We start from the raw sequence: 20,487 nt of genomic DNA, 5'->3' as shown, positions 1-20,487 counted from the left end.
CTTTCTACTTTCTCACCACACACAGAGCCCCTATCAAACTCCACTCCACGATAAAACACCTAAGACCCAAACAAAAGCTGTGATCTGCACATAAAGGCTTTCAACGAAGGTGAACATGCACACTGTCATAAAAGATGACCTTTGCATGACTCACTCGTCCTCTTTCATCTCCTTAAAGATGCACTTATACATAACATGACAGTAGGGTGAAGAAAAGGTGACAGGCCACCAGCAGCTCTGAAGATGTTGAGTGATTTAAAATGTTTGTCTCTTTGTCAGTGCACTTAACACAGTGACAGTAAGGATAAAAGCTGCTGATGCCACAAAAGAACACAAAGAAACTCTGAGTCAGTTTCAGCAGTTGCGCGTTCCTGGATGTTTTTCGTTGTCCCATTTGGTGTATATACCTTAATGGATCTGTTTCCACAGGGTATTAAGATGTTTTTAGTGATCTGATCATAAACGGTCAGCTGTGACATATTTGCATTTACACCTGGTCTTAACATGCCTTTAAAAGGCATCTCCTATGGCAACTTATGTTCAGTTTTTGTCTAGACCTTCCCTTCCTATTTTGTTACACTCTACATCACTTCTGTGGGGCAGCGAGTTCAGTGCACAAGCAAGACTGAATGAATGAAGCCGTTAGGCTGCTTACAAGTGGGAAAGGAAGTGATTCGAAAGGAGATGAAAATGATCAATTGAAATCAACGTTATGATTCGTTATGATTCGCAAAATACAATGTGTTTTGGCATAACATAGCAAAGTATGAATCAACTGCGTTTTCTCAAAATGCTCAGAACACTCAAAAGTTTGGTTGAGCCTTTTGTGGCAGTTCAAATCTTTTAACCACATGAGCGTCTACATTACGAAAGCAATCCAGTTGAATGCATTTTTGACTACCTCTGGAAGTGATTGAAAGTGGTCAAGCTCAAAACATTTTAGACCCTCTTTAGCAAATGGTCCACTTGTGATTGCATCAATGTAAATGCATTATAATTCCTGGTGTAAACAGGGCCGGTGACTCATCTGGAGATGAACTTTCATGAAGTTATTGCGTAAATATCAGTACTTGGAAAGCAACAAATTATTTCCAAATAAATAAAGGGGTGCCCAGTTCAGTTTCCTAGACTTTAGCTCCAACTCTAATTAAATACAGCAGAACAACCTAATCAAGGTCTTTAGGATACTAGAAACGTATTAGCTGCATCTGAAATCACATTGTCATAGCACTGAGTTTGGTTTAAAACTTACTTTGCGGCCGTTAAAAAGTATGTTATAAAAAAGTATCAATATAGTATGAAAATGGCTTGTATGAATGAAATCCAGTTGTACTACATTTGAATGTGAGCTTGCTGTCGATTGTAAGAACAGTTTAAGTGGACAAAATGATTGGAGAAGTTTGGAATACGTCACCAAAGAGAAATCTGTTGTTTTACGATAAGACTGAGTTATGACATTGTTTATAAATTACTAATTAAAATAAATGTATAAATAAAAACATATGGATGGATAAACAGTCCATGCATTAAAAAATGAATTTTAAATTCATACTGACTTTAAGAGTCAGGGCAAGGGTGGAGCCTCGACTTTTGCCTCAAACTTATAAGTACAAGTACTTAAGGGGAAAAAAATGCTGCAAAAGGCCAGTTGAGGCCACTTCAAGGTGCAAGCACACCCTCAACCCATTTAACCAGAATTTAATGCCAGATTGTCTCAATCAATAGCCAAGGTCTAAAAGCAAACAGACTTATACTGCAGGTCTGCATTCTACTGCATTCTCTCCCCCACCCATCTCTCTTTGTGCCATACTGGTATATTAATAGAAGCAGATGGTGGGTTCCTTCATTGATGTTGCATCTGGTTGTTCCTGACTGAACTCTCCCTACTGTGCCGCACCATTTCCTGTCCCACCATACCTCAGAAGGGCCACCCTTCCCAAATGCAAACATCCTTCCTCTCCACTGCATTTGATGGTGATTCTCTCCTTTGGCTATCATCCTGCCGTGCAGATGTGGCGAGATGCTCATACACTTGAAAGTGAAATCAGAGTCTCTGAAGTCTCTCACCTGGCCCGTCCACATTACATTGGGCAGAGCTGTGTGCGGGCCAGCTTGAAGAATGTATGAGGAGAGAGAGATCTGATGTCTGTGCATTTGGGGACTGAGAGATCAAATGCATTTTACCGCCGCACTTTTATTCGTTCCAGCACTGTCTCGTGTGCTCGCATCAGATACTAACATTTTTGTGCCAGCAAATGTGAAAAACAAACAAACAGTGACATTTAGATGTACTGTAATTACACAGACTGTTTAATGCAGCTCAGAGGTGGCATGAATGCATTTACGCTGCATTTGCTCTATAGTTGCATTAATAATGCTATGAGATTTTTATTCTGTGTAAACATGGCATTACGAGACTCACACTTCAAGGTAAATTCAATTTCTAAACACTAACAGCGTGACTGTAGCCATAGCCAGAACGAAGAAGAAAAAAATGAATACTGTCTGAATTAGACATGGTGGAGGCTGTTGGGAGTCTTACTGTCCCAATTTTGTGTCGGGGGATGTAGGTGTGCATTTACTTTTCACCTCTTTTCTTCAGTCCGAGACACTCTGGAGACATGGGAGAAACTCACAAGCTGTGACTCACAGGCTAAATGTCCAGAGTACACACTGTAAATTAAACAACCTCTGCTTAGTACCTATACCTGACACCTCTAAGGCATTCCCACAATCTGTCATCTTTTGTCTGTCATGATCAAATATCTTAATGTGCTCTTATCTATAGAATTACCTTCACAGTCAGCGCTAAAGTGTTCAGCAATTTTATGTGGGTGGGAATCTTTTTTGTGACTCCCATCTCTCCAGTTAAACAAACACATGCACGCACACACCTCTGTCAACACTCCTCACCCCCTCTTTCTCTTCCCAAAGCCCTGCGTCACTGTGAGAGAGGCTGTCTCCCTTCTTCCCCACGCTTCATGGCTTCAGCCTGTCTGTCTGATAATATCAGGCTCTCGGAGATTAGCTCCCATGAGGGTGCTGTTAAACTGGTTACCTCTGCCTACCATGTTTTGCTGTCTAGCCATAAGCTATCTCCCACTTTACAAGCTGGAGTGCGTCGGTTCTCTGATAGCACAGTCTTCATTGTCCTTTCTGTGCACTATGCATCCAGGAAGCAACAGCCTTATTGTGTTACAGCAGCACAAGGCACAATTTTAGCCACAACCGTCGCTTAGCAATCAGGCCGTGTGAAGAAGAGATAATAGACCTGGCAAAAGAACACTGTGGGACAGGGGAATAAAAAATAGCTTGTTCTTCTTAGAACTTTGTAACCCACACCGCCACCCAGTCATTAAGGAACACAGTGCTCGATTCATGTACATCTTGAGACGTTATGTTCAGAATGCTGAAGACTTAATGTGCATACTTGCTGGATTCTGTCCCAGCGATGGTGGTCCAGTCAGACTTGGGCTGTCACTGTGGTCAAGGGCTCTCATGTGAGGTACGACCAGCTGACAAATTCCTGTCTGAGCATTGGAAATGCAGCTGTATATATATTTCTCCAAGTCTTGTAAATTTTTTTTAAAAACTCCTACTGCAGTCTGTGAAAATGAATAGCGTTAATGTGAAAGGCGTACTGTAGTGTACATACCAACAAATACTCTTGCGGCATAGAGTACATAGTAGTACTGAGAAATGCATTTTTTACTTTTTTTTTTTTTCATGCCTAAAGTCAGTGGGGGTAGTTATTAGCTGTATTTAATAAGGCAAGTATCGTTATTACTATTGCTCATACTAGTGTTTATTCACCCTTCTCTCTTTGTCAATCGATATATATATATTTTTGTGCAATAAATTTTCCCACTGTAAATGGTGAACATTATATATTAAATAATTATAATGATTTTCTAATAAAATTATTTTTTATTAGAAATTACTTTATTTAACAGAAATAAAATTAACGTTTTTTATATTACCAAAACTTGCAAAAAGGAGACAAAAAACTGACAATCCAATATTGTAAGCAGAAGCTAAACCATGCATTATTGATGCTCGAGAACAAACCTCATTGGTTCTCACACATTAAGCAAGCAAGTTTAATTGTCCATTTCCATTTTTTGAGAGCACATCATGCTGTATGTGTGTTGATATATGTGAATTGAAGCCTAAATTAGATCTTTTCATCAAAATGTGGAAGACTTGGAAGACTGGTTGATTCATATAGATTATATTTATGATGTCTTTATTAACTTTTTGAAGCTTGGACGTTTTGGCTGTGCACTTTCAATCTTTCAATGGATAAAGAAAAATGATAGAGAATATTAAATATGTTTTCTGGAGATGAACAAAAGTCTTATGTGTCTGAAACGACATGAGGGTGAGTAAATGATTTAATAAGTGAGTTAATTTTAATTTCCCGCTCTCTGTGTCACTGCTGTGGTGGTCTCAGTATGCCAGTGCTCTATTATTCCTGGAGTGCTACATCAGAGGCTGGGCCGATGACTGGAGCCGCCTGGTCCTGGCTGAGATCCAGCAGGCAACGGCAGTGCCAGAGCGGGAGGGAGGCACGGGCCCGTCTGCAGAGGTGTGTGGGTGGCCCAGTGGGCAGCTCAGTCAGCAGCAGTATTGCTCTGTGCCCCAAGGTGGTCTATACTCTGCCTTTTGGTGGTCTTACTTAGTTTCCCCTTCTTGTTGTTTGTTAGTGATTCAGCTCGAGTCACACACTTCAAAGCCAGTTACAGTCCCTTCTCTTTCTCTCATCTCACTCGCCCTCTCTCACACTGTTTCTACACGTTTGCAAGACATACAAACATCCAGCCAACCCCTCCTGACCTCCATCGTTAGATGAGCACCAGCTATCCAATGCAACACCTTATTTAATTCAGTCTTTTTTTGGTACGGCTGTTAATGCATCTGTTTAGACTGGAAGAAACATTTGCATACCATGCATACCATCAATTCTGAATTATTATTTTTTTTAAATCCATGTTTACTGAATTTTGTAGAGCTGCACAATTTTGTGTAAATTTTGTAAGTATATATTACTATGGCTATATAATAATAATAATAATAATAATTTATCATAAAAAAAAACGGAAAAGGCTTATTTTTTGTTGATAAGCGCTTCTCATTACAAGAATATGTTGCGTTCCCAAGCTTAATTAATTATTTAATACTTTTTATGAGTGGATCATATGACCAAAACTTTATATGAGTGATTAATTTAAAGATAGTAATATATATAAAATATAAATTTTCTGTAAATAAGGTTGCTATGACATCTACATTTTAGATGCCAGCAAAATTTCACAAATCTTGATACCACAGCAGAATGTAAGTTAAAAAAGGCCTCAAAAATGATTGAAAAATAAATAGTCAGTAATACAATAAAAACAAAAGCCTAAGGTCAAATACAATAGAAAAAAAGATACAAATGAAACAAACATTGCTTTAAGTTTTTTAGTCTAAAATATTCAGCCTACTTCAGAAATTGAATAATCGAATGTAAACTAAAACAGCATAGTCTTCACTGTAAGAATTACACTTGTTAAACTTCTTATTAAAGCTACAAAAATCATTCAGTCAAGAGCAGTGTGTAATTTTCTCTTTGTAATTTGTTGTTTGATTAATATTAGGCACACAGATGGCTGAAGGAATATTACCTGTTGTTGCTATAAGAGCTGCACGCATCCAGTATACTATTACACACATATTTTCATTCTCAACAGTTTATGTTCACTTAAGACCTAACTGAGGAGGTTTTACACGAATAATCACCAAGTGCTGCATTTTGACACATTTTTGCATGTATTTGACTGTTTAAGCTAAAAGTTCACTTTACTTGTCCGTGTTCTGTTCTGTGTCATGAATGAATCTAAACATGAATTAATCAAGCATGTCCCATTTTGCGAAAGTCATGTTACATGATTTTACTGATTTGCACTTGAAGTTTGGGATTTTATGGAGGAGTGAATAGGGAACAATAATCGTTTCGTCTCGATTACTGTATTTTCATAATCGTTGGAAGCCAAAATCGAAACTGTATTTTGATTAATTGCACAGCTCTATCAGCTACCGTTTTTTTCGAATTGGTTTGATTGTTTGCACTAGAAAATCCGAATTTTCATGCCAAACATTTGTTAGTGTGAACAGGCCTTCACTATTGAAGCGTCACAGTTGTTTTTGGGGGCAGGGTCGCAGCGAGGGCAGAGGTGAGAGAGATGTAACAAAAGACAGAATTCTGCGGCGTCAGCCTGAGCTTTTAAAGTGTGCTTGACTGTTGGGTCTCTCTCTAAAGCTGTAATTACAGTCGAGACGTCCAGATGTGCTGTCCGGCACAGTTCAGTGCACCTCGAGTGTCCTCTCTCTTCAGTGGCCAGCTGTACTGGCCGGCATCCTGTGTCCACTCTGCATTTAAGTCAGCGGTTAACCTGCGGGATGATTCAAAGTCAGTGTTGCGTAGACAGCAGAGGGCAAATATTAAGAGCACTTTAGTGGCGGAAATGTCACACACTGACTTCCCAGCACAGAAAGGACAAATTCTAGAGCCATTCAAATGAAGGGTTTTATTGGGATGAACGTGAGAGGGATGAAAGAAATCCCGTGGGTCCGGATATGCAGTTATTAGCGAACCCTTTCTCCTCTGAGTCCAGGTTCACAGACGCCCCCCGCTTCCTGTTCCTTTGCTATTTATACATTCATACACATCTTTAATCATTTATACTGCAGGGAGAGGAGGGAGTGGGTTAATGAAACGGATGTGGGCTCTAAGGCTCGCTGGGTGCTGGTTTTGACAGTTAATCATATTGTCATCTTGACTCTGTCTCTACACGTGAACCTCTGATTGGCTGGTGTGAGTTGATGGGCACAACGATCGGCCTGAGGGGTCAGAGGTCACGAGTGAGCGAGTAGTTAGAGGAGTTTGACTGGCACATCTCTTGAGCCGTGTCTGTCTGCGTCACAGTTGTGCTCTCTATGCTGCGTCTGCAGAAAATTGACTCGTTGTCCCTCAGAGCTACTCTGAGCGATTGAACCATTACCTCACAGGAACACTGTGCCCTTTCACAGAGCTGCATTCTTACTAAACCTTGACTGAGATCAACTGAACACAATCTGTCCTCGGACAAATGACTTTGTCTTTTTGCATTTGCTCAACTGAGACTGGTACGATTTCAGATTAAATTAGACTCTTTCATGACATTAAAAATAGTAAGAATTATAGTTTTGTGTTTTATTGTGCATTTTCTTTCATTTATTATGTATTTTATTATTTGTAAAGTGTCCTTGAGTGTTTTGAAAGGTCTATAAATAAAATTTATTATTATTATTATTATAGTTCTGACCAAGTAATCAATAACTAAAACTAAACTCATAAACATAATTTTAGTTACTTGAAATAAAATAACTGTATACTGAAATAAAAGAAAATCTAAATTAAACTTATTTTATTTCATCTAGTTGCCAAGACATAATTTTTTAAGATTTCTTTCAGGTGAACTTGATTTACTAAAACAACTAAAACTGAAAAAAGAATTACATTTTAAATGTTTAAAAAAACAATTAAAAAACTAATAAAAATCACTAAAACACACTAAAACTAACTAAAATGAAAATGGAAAATCTAATAATAAAAGCTAATTCAAAATATAAAGCTATAAAGCTGACATCCCCCCCCCCCCAACATGTACACATCTGTTTGTGTTTTGATGTCAAAACCAAAGAAAAACAATGTGGTTTGCTCATCTTGTTGGGTTTTTAGAATAAATATTTATCTTTTTTCTCAATTATCTTTTTTTCTCAAAACATACTAACAAAGCAAAATAAAAATAATTTGAATATTTATATAAAAAGTTATTTTATATGAATTTCAGAGAAAATATCAGATAAAATATTAATAACAAAAGTAAACACATAAATACATACAAAAAAAATCACAATGCTAAGTTATCAGCATTGTGTATTTAATTCTTCAGTTTTTATTCCTTCAATTACATATTGTGTTGTATACCTCTGCATATAATATATATATATTACAACTGCATATAAACGCATGTATTGTTAATCAGTTTAGCCATTTCCTGCCTTCAAGTAAAAGACATGGATGCAAACTTAAAAAAATAATATTTTTTTGCTAAAATAAAATTAGCAACCTGGGATGCTTTATTGGCTGGAAGGTGTAATAGTTAGTAAATTGCTGTTGTCAGAGGTGTCATGTTTTGTCTATGCTTGTTAAGTTGCAGCTAAACAGTTTGTTCTCTGGACCATAATGTATGAATGGCCCCTTGACCTCAGGACTTGTGGGAGCAACTGTGGCCTCTGTCTCACACTAATTATGTCACTGCATTAACAACTAGTTGTTATCCAAACCTCTTAACCCCTTCTAAGTATGTCTGGTGTGCGGCCAGATAAGGTCACCCCCAACATGGACCTCCATGTAGAGATACCAACCCTGTGCCAGTGGAACAGGAGACAGCCGTACACTCTTCCTCTCAATTCTTGATAAAGCTTTGTCTGGGCTTCTCAGGAAGTAGGATATCAGGGTTTGTTGTGCTAGAGATTATGTAGCTGACCATGTAGCAATATGGAAGCCACTCTGTTAAACATTTCCCATGTTGTTAAAGCTGACACTTACACCTTGTCTACATCAGACATGAACAGCGAAACAAGAATCTGTTGTATTGCTAATCCGTGCTGAAAAAAAACAAAACAAAACAATAGAAACCATCATAGAATTTCTAATGGTTTAACTGGCTATAATAGGAATTGTACTGGCTTTAATGGAAACTGTAATGTGCCTGTTGGTCTCTATTGGTAATTGGTTGCCTTCTATTGGTGGCTTATTAAAACCACTAAATCCTAATGGAGTATGTCCCAAAACACTACAGTACAGAAACCCGGTTTTTAATGGTTTAGTGGTTGACAGTTGATGCTTTGTAATGTTTGTAATGGTATTTGTAGTGGCATTTCTGTGATGGTTTCTATTTTTCAGCAGGGTTGTTTCATTATCAATCAATATCAACCTGTCATGTATCATCATTGCTTTATTTCATTAGCACTAAATTTAGGAAGTTAGAAGGCTAACCGTCCTCTTTTTATCTCCTGGTTGATGAGAGACCACCCGTTTGACTCCACCATTTCCTTTTTTAAAAACCGTTTACATTGCACAACTCCTTCTGCTTGAGCGACAGCACTGCTGACTCTGTCTCTCTCCTCTTGTGCACATGTGTTCATTGTGTAAGATGAGTAGGCAGAGTAAACCGGTGACGATGGTTTACGGAAAGCGTGCTCTGCAGGAACAGACAGAAGCTGCAGAGACTGAACCGCTGGCAGCATGTGATCATCTGTTCAAACACACACAGCTTGCTTTAGTTCTCCCTCCTGCAGTCGTAAAGCAGACCCAGTGAAAAAACCCCTCACTGGGGGCCTGACGCACTAAACACCCCCAACCTCTGTAGGAGTCAAAGGGGCCCTGTATACCTCCTCAGAGAGCTTTTGCTGTCTCACTATGCGTGTTAACGTACATACAGACAAATTTCCTGTTTTGCATGCATTGTAAGAGAATTCTATATGTAGTTCATGAATCATGGGACCTCAATGATGTGTAACTTTGATCTTCTGCAGGCTGCTTATAGTGCATGTCAAAATCAACTTTTCATTTGTTTTCAGGTCTGTGAAGATAATCGAAGATGTCGTCTAAGATGCAAAGCTCTAATAATATAGCCCAGGCCAGAAGGACTGTTCAACAGCTACGGATAGAAGCTAACATAGAGAGAATAAAGGTAAATGTATCGTTCATTTCACTTAACCATGGTAATGTCAAATACTACTACTTCATGGATTCAATGTCTAAATGCCACTTATAAAATTATGTTTCTCATGATCCTAAATGAAAGTCGATTGTGAAGGAAAAATAGATAATAAATGCCTAGTGTATGTCAAGACAGTTGAAATGGCACACTAAAGTGGCACTTCATGAATTTAGTTGAGAAAATGAGTATGCAGAGCAGTATATATAGAAAATGGGTGGCTTGCAGAAGCTAAATTATAGGATATTTATAATTTTTTTGCTTAATGTAATTTCCTGTATTTCCATTTGCGTTACTTTTAGGGCTGTCAGTTTAATATTTTAGTGAATTTTATCTTTTTAACACATAGCAAATGTATCCCCAGAAAATCCCCAAATGGCCTTTTTTTAAGCTAGAATGAGAAGAGCCTCTGTAACCCGACTCGTGGTGAAGTTAGACAAAGAAGTCAGGAATCAGGTGTGAACAAGGCTTTTTAACAAAAATAACGTTCAACACAAATTCCTGTGAGGCTCCCTGCCATACACAGTCTCTCAGCCCAGTCTTCCGTGTTCCAAAAACCGCTCTCCCATTCACAGGAGAGCGAGCTGCTATATCCGTCTCCCCACCAATCATTGGAATTAAAGACAGGTGTTAGTCATCATTCACTTGGCCTCCTTATCACCGCTCGTCTCCGCACTCGTTCCCCCGCTGCAGACTCTGTTCTACCACGCCCCCCTCTCCACAGCCTCCCTACCCACCTTGGCCAGTCTTTAGTCTGCACAGCTTCAACTGCCACTACTGGCTGCACTAGATTTACACAACACCATTTTAAACTAGAGACAGGAAACATGGCTGAAAACGCACGTTTTTGAAAACGGTTTTCAAAGTGCAAGACTTTAAAACAATCACTTATTGTCTCTGTGTAAACTACAGAAAGACAAATTTGGGAAAACTGACATCATACTCATGCATATTACCTGTTATGCAGTTATGCAGGTGTGTAGTGTTTCTTTACAAAGTGACTTCACCAATTACTGGCCTGGCATACATGTAATACAGAGTGTTTCGTTATTTTCGCAGATCCGTGTAAACAGGGATCATTTTGACGAAACTTTTCAAAAATGCAAACAAAAAACATTTTAGTTATTAATACATCATTGTCATGCCTTAGACTTTTGATCTTTAAACAGAATCATAAATATGGAGCAGCAACAGACAGACAAACTATTTAAAAAAAAATGTGATTCAAGAATGCCTTGGGTGAAAAGCCCAAATCTACAGTCCGTCAGACTGATTGATAAACTTGTAAATTGGACTGTAGACCACTGATAGGCTTATGCTCAGTGATGAGATTCATACTTCACTGCATTGACAGAAACAGTGGAAATATTCTCCTTTTGTGTATTGCAGAGTCATAGAATTGACCAAATTTAAATTTTTTAACGAACTACCATGTTAAGGACAAATTAATAGTTAATTTAGTTTTACACTAATTACACAAATCTGTATGCACTTCTTCTGGGAAATGCAAAAGAAAGTATTTTGAAAAGTCAGTGGGGTTTAATATTGTTAGCTGCTTCTATCCACATATTTTGGTATATCACTTAATCGATTTAAAAAAAGTGTGCATTGGCTACAAGTTGGCATTTGTGTCACGATTGTTTCTAACATATCTGCATCAGTAAAAAACAATATATTTATAATTACTAGTGGATGCGCTATACTTTTATTGTTTAGAAAGTTACCAATATTTTATGTAGAATGATTTTTCCTCTCTAAATTGTTTCTAAAGTGCATTCTCTCATTTTAATTTAGTGATTTTAATGCTTTAAAGGGATAGTTCACCCAAAAATGATAATTTTGTCATCATTTACTCATCTTCAAGTAGTTCCAAACCTGTATGAATTTCTTTGTTCTACCAAACACAAAGAAAGATATGCTGAAGAAAGTTTGTAACCAGGCTGTTTTGGGGCACCATTGAATTTCATAATAGGAAAAAAAAAAAAATACTATGGAAGTCAATGGTGCCCCAGAACTGCTTTGTTCCCCACATTCTTCAGCATATCTTCCTTTGTGTTCAGCAGAACAAAGACATTCATACAGGTTTGGAACTACTTGAGGGTGAGTAAATGATGACAGAATTTTCATTTTTGGGTGAACTATCTCTTTAAAGAGGAATTTTAGATTGTAATGTTCTGCTAACTATAAAAGGAACAGCTGTCATAAAACCAGAGAGAACGGCTCAAATTCTTTGATTCATAACAACAACAACAAAAACCTCATGCGACTTTGCCTCAACAGATCATGTAATAGGATGACCAAACTAACCAGCACACCAAACCCATCGCAAGCCATCTCAAATGTTATTTTAATCATTTTGAATGCCGAGGCAAAGTCCATCATTAAAACGACTTGGTATGATCACCTCCCATAACTGTCTCACACGATTGCATTCCCAAACATCAAGCATTTGAATTCAAGATAACATGACAGCATTTGTTGCAAATCATTTACGGTATTATGTAAGAATAAAGAGCCACAGGCTTCCCCAGCTGCAGAAACGTTCGTTTTATTTACTCATACTTTGCCAGTATTGCAGAAAGTGATGATGGAAACAGATGAAATGGAAATGGTGCTTTATTTACAAATGTTTTATGCAGTATTCTAATTTCCTTAAAAGTTAAATTCACAACTTTGGATGGAAACATACAGTCAGGTCCATAAATATTGGGACATCGACACAATTCTAAAAGTTTTGGCTCTATACACCACCACAATGGATTTCAAATGAAACGAACAAGATGTGCTTTAACTGCAGACTGTCAGCTTTAATTTGAGGGTATTTACATCCAAATCAGGTGAACGGTGTAGGAATTACAACAGTTTGCATATGTGCCTCCCACTTGTTAAGGGACCAAAAGTAATGGGATAATTGGCTTCTCAGCTGTTCCATGGCCAGGTGTGTGTTATTCCCTCATTATCCCAATTACAATGAGCAGATAAAAGGTCCAGAGTTCATTTCAAGTGTGCTATTTGCATTTGGAATCTGTTGCTGTCAACTGTCAAGATGAGATCCAAAGAGCTGTCACTATCAGTGAAGCAAGCCATCATTAGGCAGAAAAAACAAAACAAACCCATCAGAGAGATAGCAAAAACATTAGGCGTGGCCAAAACAACTGTTTGGAACATTCTTAAAAAGAAGGAACGCACCGGTGAGCTCAGCAACACCAAAAGACCCGGAAGACCACGGAAAACAACTGTGGTGGATGACCGAAGAATTCTTTCCCTGGTGAAGAAAACACCCTTCACAACAGTTGGCCAGATCAAGAACACTCTCCAGGAGGTAGGTGTATGTGTGTCAAAGTCAACAATCAAGAGAAGACTTCACCAGAGTGAATACAGAGGGTTCACCACAAGATGTAAACCATTGGTGAGCCTCAAAAACAGGAAGGCCAGATTAGAGTTTGCCAAACGACATCTAAAAAAGCCTTCACAGTTCTGGAACAACATCCTATGGACAGATGAGACCAAGATCAACTTGTACCAGAGTGATGGGAAGAGAAGAGTATGGAGAAGGAAAGGAACTGCTCATGATCCTAAGCATACCACCTCATCAGTGAAGCATGGTGGTGGTAGTGTCATGGCGTGGGAATGTATGGCTGCCAGTGGAACTGGTTCTCTTGTATTTATTGATGATGTGACTGCTGACAAAAGCAGCAGGATGAATTCTGAAGTGTTTTGGGCAATATTATCTGCTCATATTCAGCCAAATGCTTCAGAACTCACTGGACGGCGCTTCACAGTGCAGATGAACAATGACCCAAAGCATACTGCAAAAGCAACCAAAGAGTTTTTGAAGGGAAAGAAGTGGACTGTTATGCAATGGCCAAGTCAATAACCTGACCTGAATCCGATTGAGCATGCATTTCACTTGCTGAAGACAAAACTGAAGGGAAAATGCCCCAAGAACAAGCAGGAACTGAAGACAGTTGCAGTAGAGGCCTGGCAGAGCATCAACAGGGATGAAACCCAGCGTCTGGTGATGTCTATGCGTTCCAGACTTCAGGCTGTAATTGACTGCAAAGGATTTGCAACCAAGTATTAAAAAGTGAAAGTTTGATTTATGATTATTATTGTGTCCCATTACTTTTGGTCCCTTAACAAGTGGGAGGCACATATGCAAACTGTTGTAATTCCTACACCGTTCACCTGAAATTCACCTCAAATTAAAGCTGACAGTCTGCAGTTAAAGCACATCTTGTTCGTTTCATTTGAAATCCATTGTGGTGGTGTATAGAGCCAAAAATTTTAGAATTGTGTCGATGTCCCAATATTTATGGACCTGACTAGCTATTGACATTCATTCCATAGCTAAATAAAAAAAAAAACTATTGAAATATTCTATCTTTTGCATGAGAGCAAAAGTCATAGAATTGACAGACTTTTGAACGAACTATCCCTTTAATGACTATTGAATTGTTAATTTATAAATCATACAAATCTAACAATTGTTGTTCATATTTTATCTCTTCTGTGCAGGTGTCTAAAGCTTCTGCAGACCTCATGCATTACTGCAATGAACATGCCAAGTATGATCCTCTACTTATGGGTATCCCAGCTTCGGAAAACCCTTTTAAATATAAAAAGCCATGCACTATATTGTAGTGGGATGCTTGAACTGTATGTTTTGATGTTTCATTTTATTTTATTTTTTTTAATAGAAAGAATATGATTTTTAAACATTCATTCACTGTTCGCCTTAAAATGAGCTAAACCCCAAGCTTTTATTTGATTGTATCCACAATAGAAATGTTCCTGTTGTCTATGAAAAGGAGAGTCAAAGCTCCTAGTGAACAAATCATTTGTGGTGCAAAGACAAAACCAACCCAAGAATGAATTTTTCGCTTTAGGGCACAGCACAGATGAGTTGTTTGCTTTGTGATAGCGTCCACTGATGTAGTTGTGTCTTCTGCAAATAAAGGGTGAGGTCAGAGTGGGCGGCTCTCAGTATCATGAAGCACAGGAAACGATCATTTTTAATGACTGCACTCTGTTATATATATCTGCAGATAAGCGGTGATTTGACCCCATCTGATGCTTTTAAAGGCATCCAGTCACAGGGAGGTGTAGAAGGTTGATGTGAGGGTTGAAATGTCAGCATTACAAATGTGTGAAGGGTGCTTGTGCTCAGTGGAGGAGGAAACAGGTGTCTTTTAGAGGCGTCACATTGACGCAATGCTGCTCTGGCCCTCCCTCATTAACTCCCTGTGTCTGAACAATGGAGTGATACAAAACTAACCCCTCCTGTTAAATCACTACACGCTAGACTGTGCTCTTTTTATTTTCTCGCAGTAAACCATGTGAACTGTGTTTCAAAAGTTCATCAACTGCCAAAACTTTCAGATCAGCATTTTAAGAGTAATACAAAGTGATGCGTTCATGCATTTGTATGGAAGTGTTCTTTATTTCCTATAATATTTCTTTTCTTATTTTAATTAGTGAAACAAAATTTGGGAAACGCTTTACAATAAGGTTGAATTTGTTAACATTAATGTATTAGGAATCATGAACTAGCAATGAAAAGCATTTTAACAGCATTTATTAATATAAATTAATGTGAATTTATAAATGTGCTGTACTATTTTTCACTTAATTAATAACTTATTGCTAATAATTCAATGTTAATTAATACAACTTGTTAACAAAATGTATTAGTATACATTACTATTCAAAAGTTTGGGGTCAGTAAGATTTATTTTTTATTTTTTTTGTATATTAAGATAAAATGTATATTTCTGTTAAGCAAGTTGATCAAAACTGATAGTAAAACATTTTGCATACCAAGGCTGCATTTATTTAATAAAAAATACAATATTGTTGAAATATTATTACAATTCAAAACAACTTTTTCTAATTTCAGATCTTTTAAAATGTCATTTATTCCTGGTGCAGCAAAGCAGATTTTTCAGTAGCGATTATGTCAGGCTTCAGTGTCACATGATCCCCCAGAAATCATTGCTGCATATGCTGATTTGGTGCTCAAGAAGCATTTTTTATTATCTACGTAATATAATTTTAGAAACTTTGTTGAACATAGAGAAAGTTCAAAATAACATTATTTATTTATCTTTTTTTTTGGTAACATCATATTAAAAAACAGACAAAAATAAAATAATAATAATAAAATCTTGACAAACCCAAACTTTTGAAGAAATGAACATTAACCTAACTAGCCATTATAGGTTGCACTTTAAAAAAATATTATTCATAATTAGTTCATGATACGTTTAACTTTTACGTTTTATATTATTGCAAAGTGTTACCAAAATGTGTTTTACCCATTTTTCAGTAAATGAGATGAGATTTCCCCTACTCAAAACATCTGAATTTGCATTAGAATACTTTGTCTTGTATATTAGATACAGTAGCAATACTTTATTGAAGATCATGGTACGTAATATATTATAACCCTTTAATGATTATTTACGAGATACCTTATGTTAATGTATGCGTTTCTTCTGATTGTTTTGATTCATAATCAATCTCTTTTTTATGACTAAATGTCATTGTGCCATCTCATTCTGGGATCTAACCAGCAATAGAAACTCACATAGGGTAGCATATGATTTTTCTGTACACATACACTGAGCACATGATGATTTCTCTGATTGTAGTTATTTTTGACTGTTATAATCATGCATTTTGACATCATTCCATGTTTACAGCTCCTGTACCTTTTTCGTAATACTCTTGTGAATTGCCATGCATTTAGTGAAAGTGAGTGTGTAATGCCTTCATGACACAGCTGGCAGAGAACAACTTCACCAGACCAGCTGAACCAGCCTTAATGAAGTATTCCTGCTCTGACTCGTTCATTGCTGCGCTCCTGTCTCGAGACGACAGCCAGAGTTAAAATACTGTGAACCAGCGGCACTGTGATCTTACGGACATCTTCACTGTGTCTTCATCATTACACATCTGTCTCATGCCTCAGGCTGGATAGATATATGCCTGTGCATCACGCATCTGAACTTGTACATGCATTAAGATTTTGCTAAACCACAATTTTAATCTTGTTTGGACAATTTCAGCCTTGCTTTCTTGTCGTTTCTTAATGTTTCCCAACAGTAGTATTGGGTTCTCTCAGTGGCCTGTTGTTAATTGGGCTGTTGTGTTTTTTCTTGATGCTGTGGTCATTTCTGAAGGTGCTTTTGTATTGAAAATACTGTATGACATGCACAAGCTCTTCCTTATCTCTTTTTGCCTTTAAAAAATATCTTTAATATGAAGAGCATTCATTGTCGCTGTATTTGAGTGAATTTTCCATCTTCGTTTGTGCTGAAATTCCAGAGCTGGGTCCCAATGTACTGGGTTGTATGTTGTATTTTTCCAACTAAATATAGATTTATTCTCAATCTTGTTGTCTTGTTTGTATATGTTCTCTGGTGAGTCCAGTCTAACATTTACATGTATTTATTCACTACAGGAACTAATATTAATAAATGCCTTAGAAGTATTGTTCATTGTCAGTTCATGCTAAAGTAGTAAACTACTTATAAAACATATAAAACCTTTATGGAAAGTGTTACTGAAACATGTATTTCAAATAAATTCTGTTCTTTTGAACTTTTAGTTAATCAGGAAATCCTGGGAACAATATTGCATCACATTTTCCATAAAGATATTAAGCAGAACAACTGTTTTCAGCTTTGTTGACAGTAAACAGAATGCTTCTTAAGTGCCAGATAAGCATATTAGAATCATTTCTAAAGAATCTTGTGGATGCTGAAAATTCAGCTTTACACTTGCAGGAATAAATGATGTTTTACATTTTTAAAATGTAACAATAATTTGCAATATTACTGCAATATAATAACTGCAAAAAAGCTAGTTAGCAAGTCTTTTTTATATATCGTGTGTATATTTTGGCATTTCAAGTTTATTTTTGTGTCATTATTAGGAGAAGATAATGTGTATTTAATGGCTGCCTCATGCTTTCCCTCAGCAGCCAGGTGTTCATGGTCTCATTATTCCCACTTGCTCTAATTTCTCTGATATTGTTTTATTGGGCTCCAGGTCAAAGCCCTGTTGTTATGCAATGATCCCAGTAGAGCTCCTCTCATACCTGCTACACTCAGAATCAGGTCAGGCTGTATTTACTGCCCTACATCGATGTAATCAGCGGAGCGTCTTGTCTATGATTGATGAACTAGCTTTGTGGTCGTGTCATTTTTAGTGATAGAGTTACCTGTCAGCTCATTGGAAAAGCTCCAGGATAAACCCCGTAATCCTGTATGAGGGAAACAAGGAGCCTTTGAGTACATCACCTGTTATTTATTTGTTATTATTCAGCTATATACCAGAGCTTTGTGAGACCACAGGTGTCCATGCACACGTCTACGTACTCTCCTGAACATGAGGCGAAGACTGACACAGAAGAGAAGAAATTGTTGAATAAAGTCGTTTTTTGTTTTCTTTGTGCACAAAAGTATTCTTGTAGCTTCATAACATTACAGCTGAACCACTGATGTAACATGGACTATTTTAATAGTATCCTTATACTACCTTTATGGGCCTTGAACATGTCAGTTCCGTTGCTGTCTGCAGGGTCAGAAAGCTCTCGGATTTCATAAAAAAATCTTAATTTGTGTTCTGAAGATGAACAAAGGTCTTACAGGTTTTGAATTACACGAGAGTGAGTAATTAATGCCAATTTTTGGGTGAACTATCCCTTTAAATTGTCCTTAATACTCTCCGGGTTTGCTCTGTGGCACTGCAGTTGATCCTTTCAGAAACATTTGCATTCCTCATGCGTGGGAACAGCCGACGTCTCACTTCCACCTAAACTCATGGTCCCAGTGAAGCTGGAGTTTCCCAGCTCTAGGCACAATTGGAGAGAAAGTACCACTGTGTGACTCCACTTACCTGCAAACCTGTATTTAGGAGGATGAGGTTAATGGCAGACTGGGCGGTAGAAACTCCAGAGGCCATTGCAGCAGGGACATAATGTCAGCTCTGTTTACTTCTAGTCAGCTTAGTACTGAAATACCCCTCCCAAAATGGCCCAGCCTGGCTCTCTGACTGGGCTTTTACACCACAGCTAGTGTGTGGAGTTAGTAAAGATCCCAGTGTAGGTTCAAAATTTATTTCTCAACTAAAACTACTGTATTTTTACCCCTCCTCCCTCCACACATCATTTTAAAACAAAGGAAGGACTCCGAAAAATGATCACCTTGCTTGGAACCCAAAGATAGAAACAGTCATTTAGACACTGAAAAAAAAAATTGGTGCAAGATTTACTTTGAAATGTAGACATTTTTGCTTAGAAATTGCAAGTAAATTTCACAAATAATTACAAAGTAATGTAAGGAACACATAGCATTAAATGTAAAATTCTGAAGTGGAAAAACGGAAATCGTATTTTCTTGTAAAACTCCAATAATCTTTGTTTTATTTACAACTTTGGAAAACAATCCAGTGCACTGTGTGAGAATGAAACTTTACATGACATAAAAATTGTTTTTATTTCATAGTTGTCAATAGAATTATTATGCTATTCGGCGATGTTTTTAAATAAATGTCAAAATGTCTGATCTTTAGAAAGCAGAATGGTCATCAGTAATAATGTCAGATTCTTTATATATATATATATATAACAAAAATTCTCACAAGACAAAAAATTGCAGATATTAAAATTCTGCAGTTTTTTTATATAATTGTTTGAGATTTTTTCAAATGGGTGGTACAATAAAAATAGATATTATGAGATTTGATAAAGATTACATTTAACAGTGTTAATGTTTTTAAAGATTAACAATGAGTTAAATCATAACAAAGCATACACAAATGAACATCCCAGAAATGTAAACATTTATATGCATATATTGTGCATCCATATAGTTTAGGGGCAACATCTCAAACTCTCCTGTTTGAAATGCATGACCCAGTTTCTACTAAAAAGTTCTACTCTCCAGCATCAACTGCTTGAGCAAAGCAGCAAAGCTTTACAGTGGTATTCAATGTGTATTAGGGTTTTTCCAGTCCTCTCTCTTTGTCCTGTCTCGGTAAACTGAGCAAAGGGAACAGGGCTATTTTTAGTTGTCAGCTCTCCTGCTGCAGCCTTGAATGGCCTTGACTCACTCTATCTTTTTTTTTTCCTTTTCCTTCTCGTCCACATTTTAACTCAGCCATCCTTTAGCATGTCCCCCACCCCTGCTGATGCTGTCAGGTATGATTCACTCTCTCAGCGCTGTTTCTATTTCTGGCTTGGGCAGGGCCCGGATTATCTTGTGTTTTGTGTAAAGACACAAGGCCACGATTACCCGACGTCATGCGTCTCCCAGCTGCCTTAGTGAACGTAATGGAATTCTCTGTCCCGCCTACTTGTGGAAATAGCTTTTTTAGCAATACAAGTGAAGAAAGCTGTTGACAAAACAAAGCCCAATGACACTTTAAAACTGCCCTCAGAATGTGCCTGCCTTGTGAAACCTTTTGCATACAGTGCATTTATATTATCAAAATAAGTAGTTTCAAAAATTTTTTTGTGCAAATAAATCTCCTTTGTGGTTTTTGTACACACTCATCGACTGTGACACTGACATTAAAATCTGTCTAATTCCTACAACCCAATAATATTATTTTAACTTTAAAGCTGACAGCTGAAAAAAAAAAAAAAACTGGCCTTAAAAATCTATTGAAA

At 37.3% G+C, this 20,487-nt stretch overlaps 1 protein-coding gene across 1 annotated transcript in view; it reads left to right on the top strand.

Moving 5' to 3' along the window:
• The window catches only part of LOC306845480 (guanine nucleotide-binding protein G(I)/G(S)/G(O) subunit gamma-12-like), a 47,716-nt gene extending 30,521 nt beyond the window's left edge, over positions 1 to 17,195 (top strand). The window contains exons 2-3 of the mRNA XM_079378322.1: positions 9,670 to 9,782; positions 14,328 to 17,195. Of these exons, the coding sequence (XP_079234448.1) occupies positions 9,690 to 9,782; positions 14,328 to 14,453 (219 nt within the window). The 5' untranslated portion in view covers positions 9,670 to 9,689 and the 3' untranslated portion in view covers positions 14,454 to 17,195. The remainder of the gene's footprint in view (positions 1 to 9,669; positions 9,783 to 14,327) is intronic.
• Positions 17,196 to 20,487: the final 3,292 nt, after the last annotated feature.

This window comes from Barbus barbus (genome assembly GCF_936440315.1).
Source record: "Barbus barbus genome assembly, chromosome: 25".
Taxonomy (NCBI): Eukaryota; Metazoa; Chordata; class Actinopteri; order Cypriniformes; family Cyprinidae; genus Barbus; species Barbus barbus.
The sequence above is the reverse complement of the archived record's forward strand: the minus strand, read 5'-3'. Positions and strand labels throughout refer to the sequence as shown.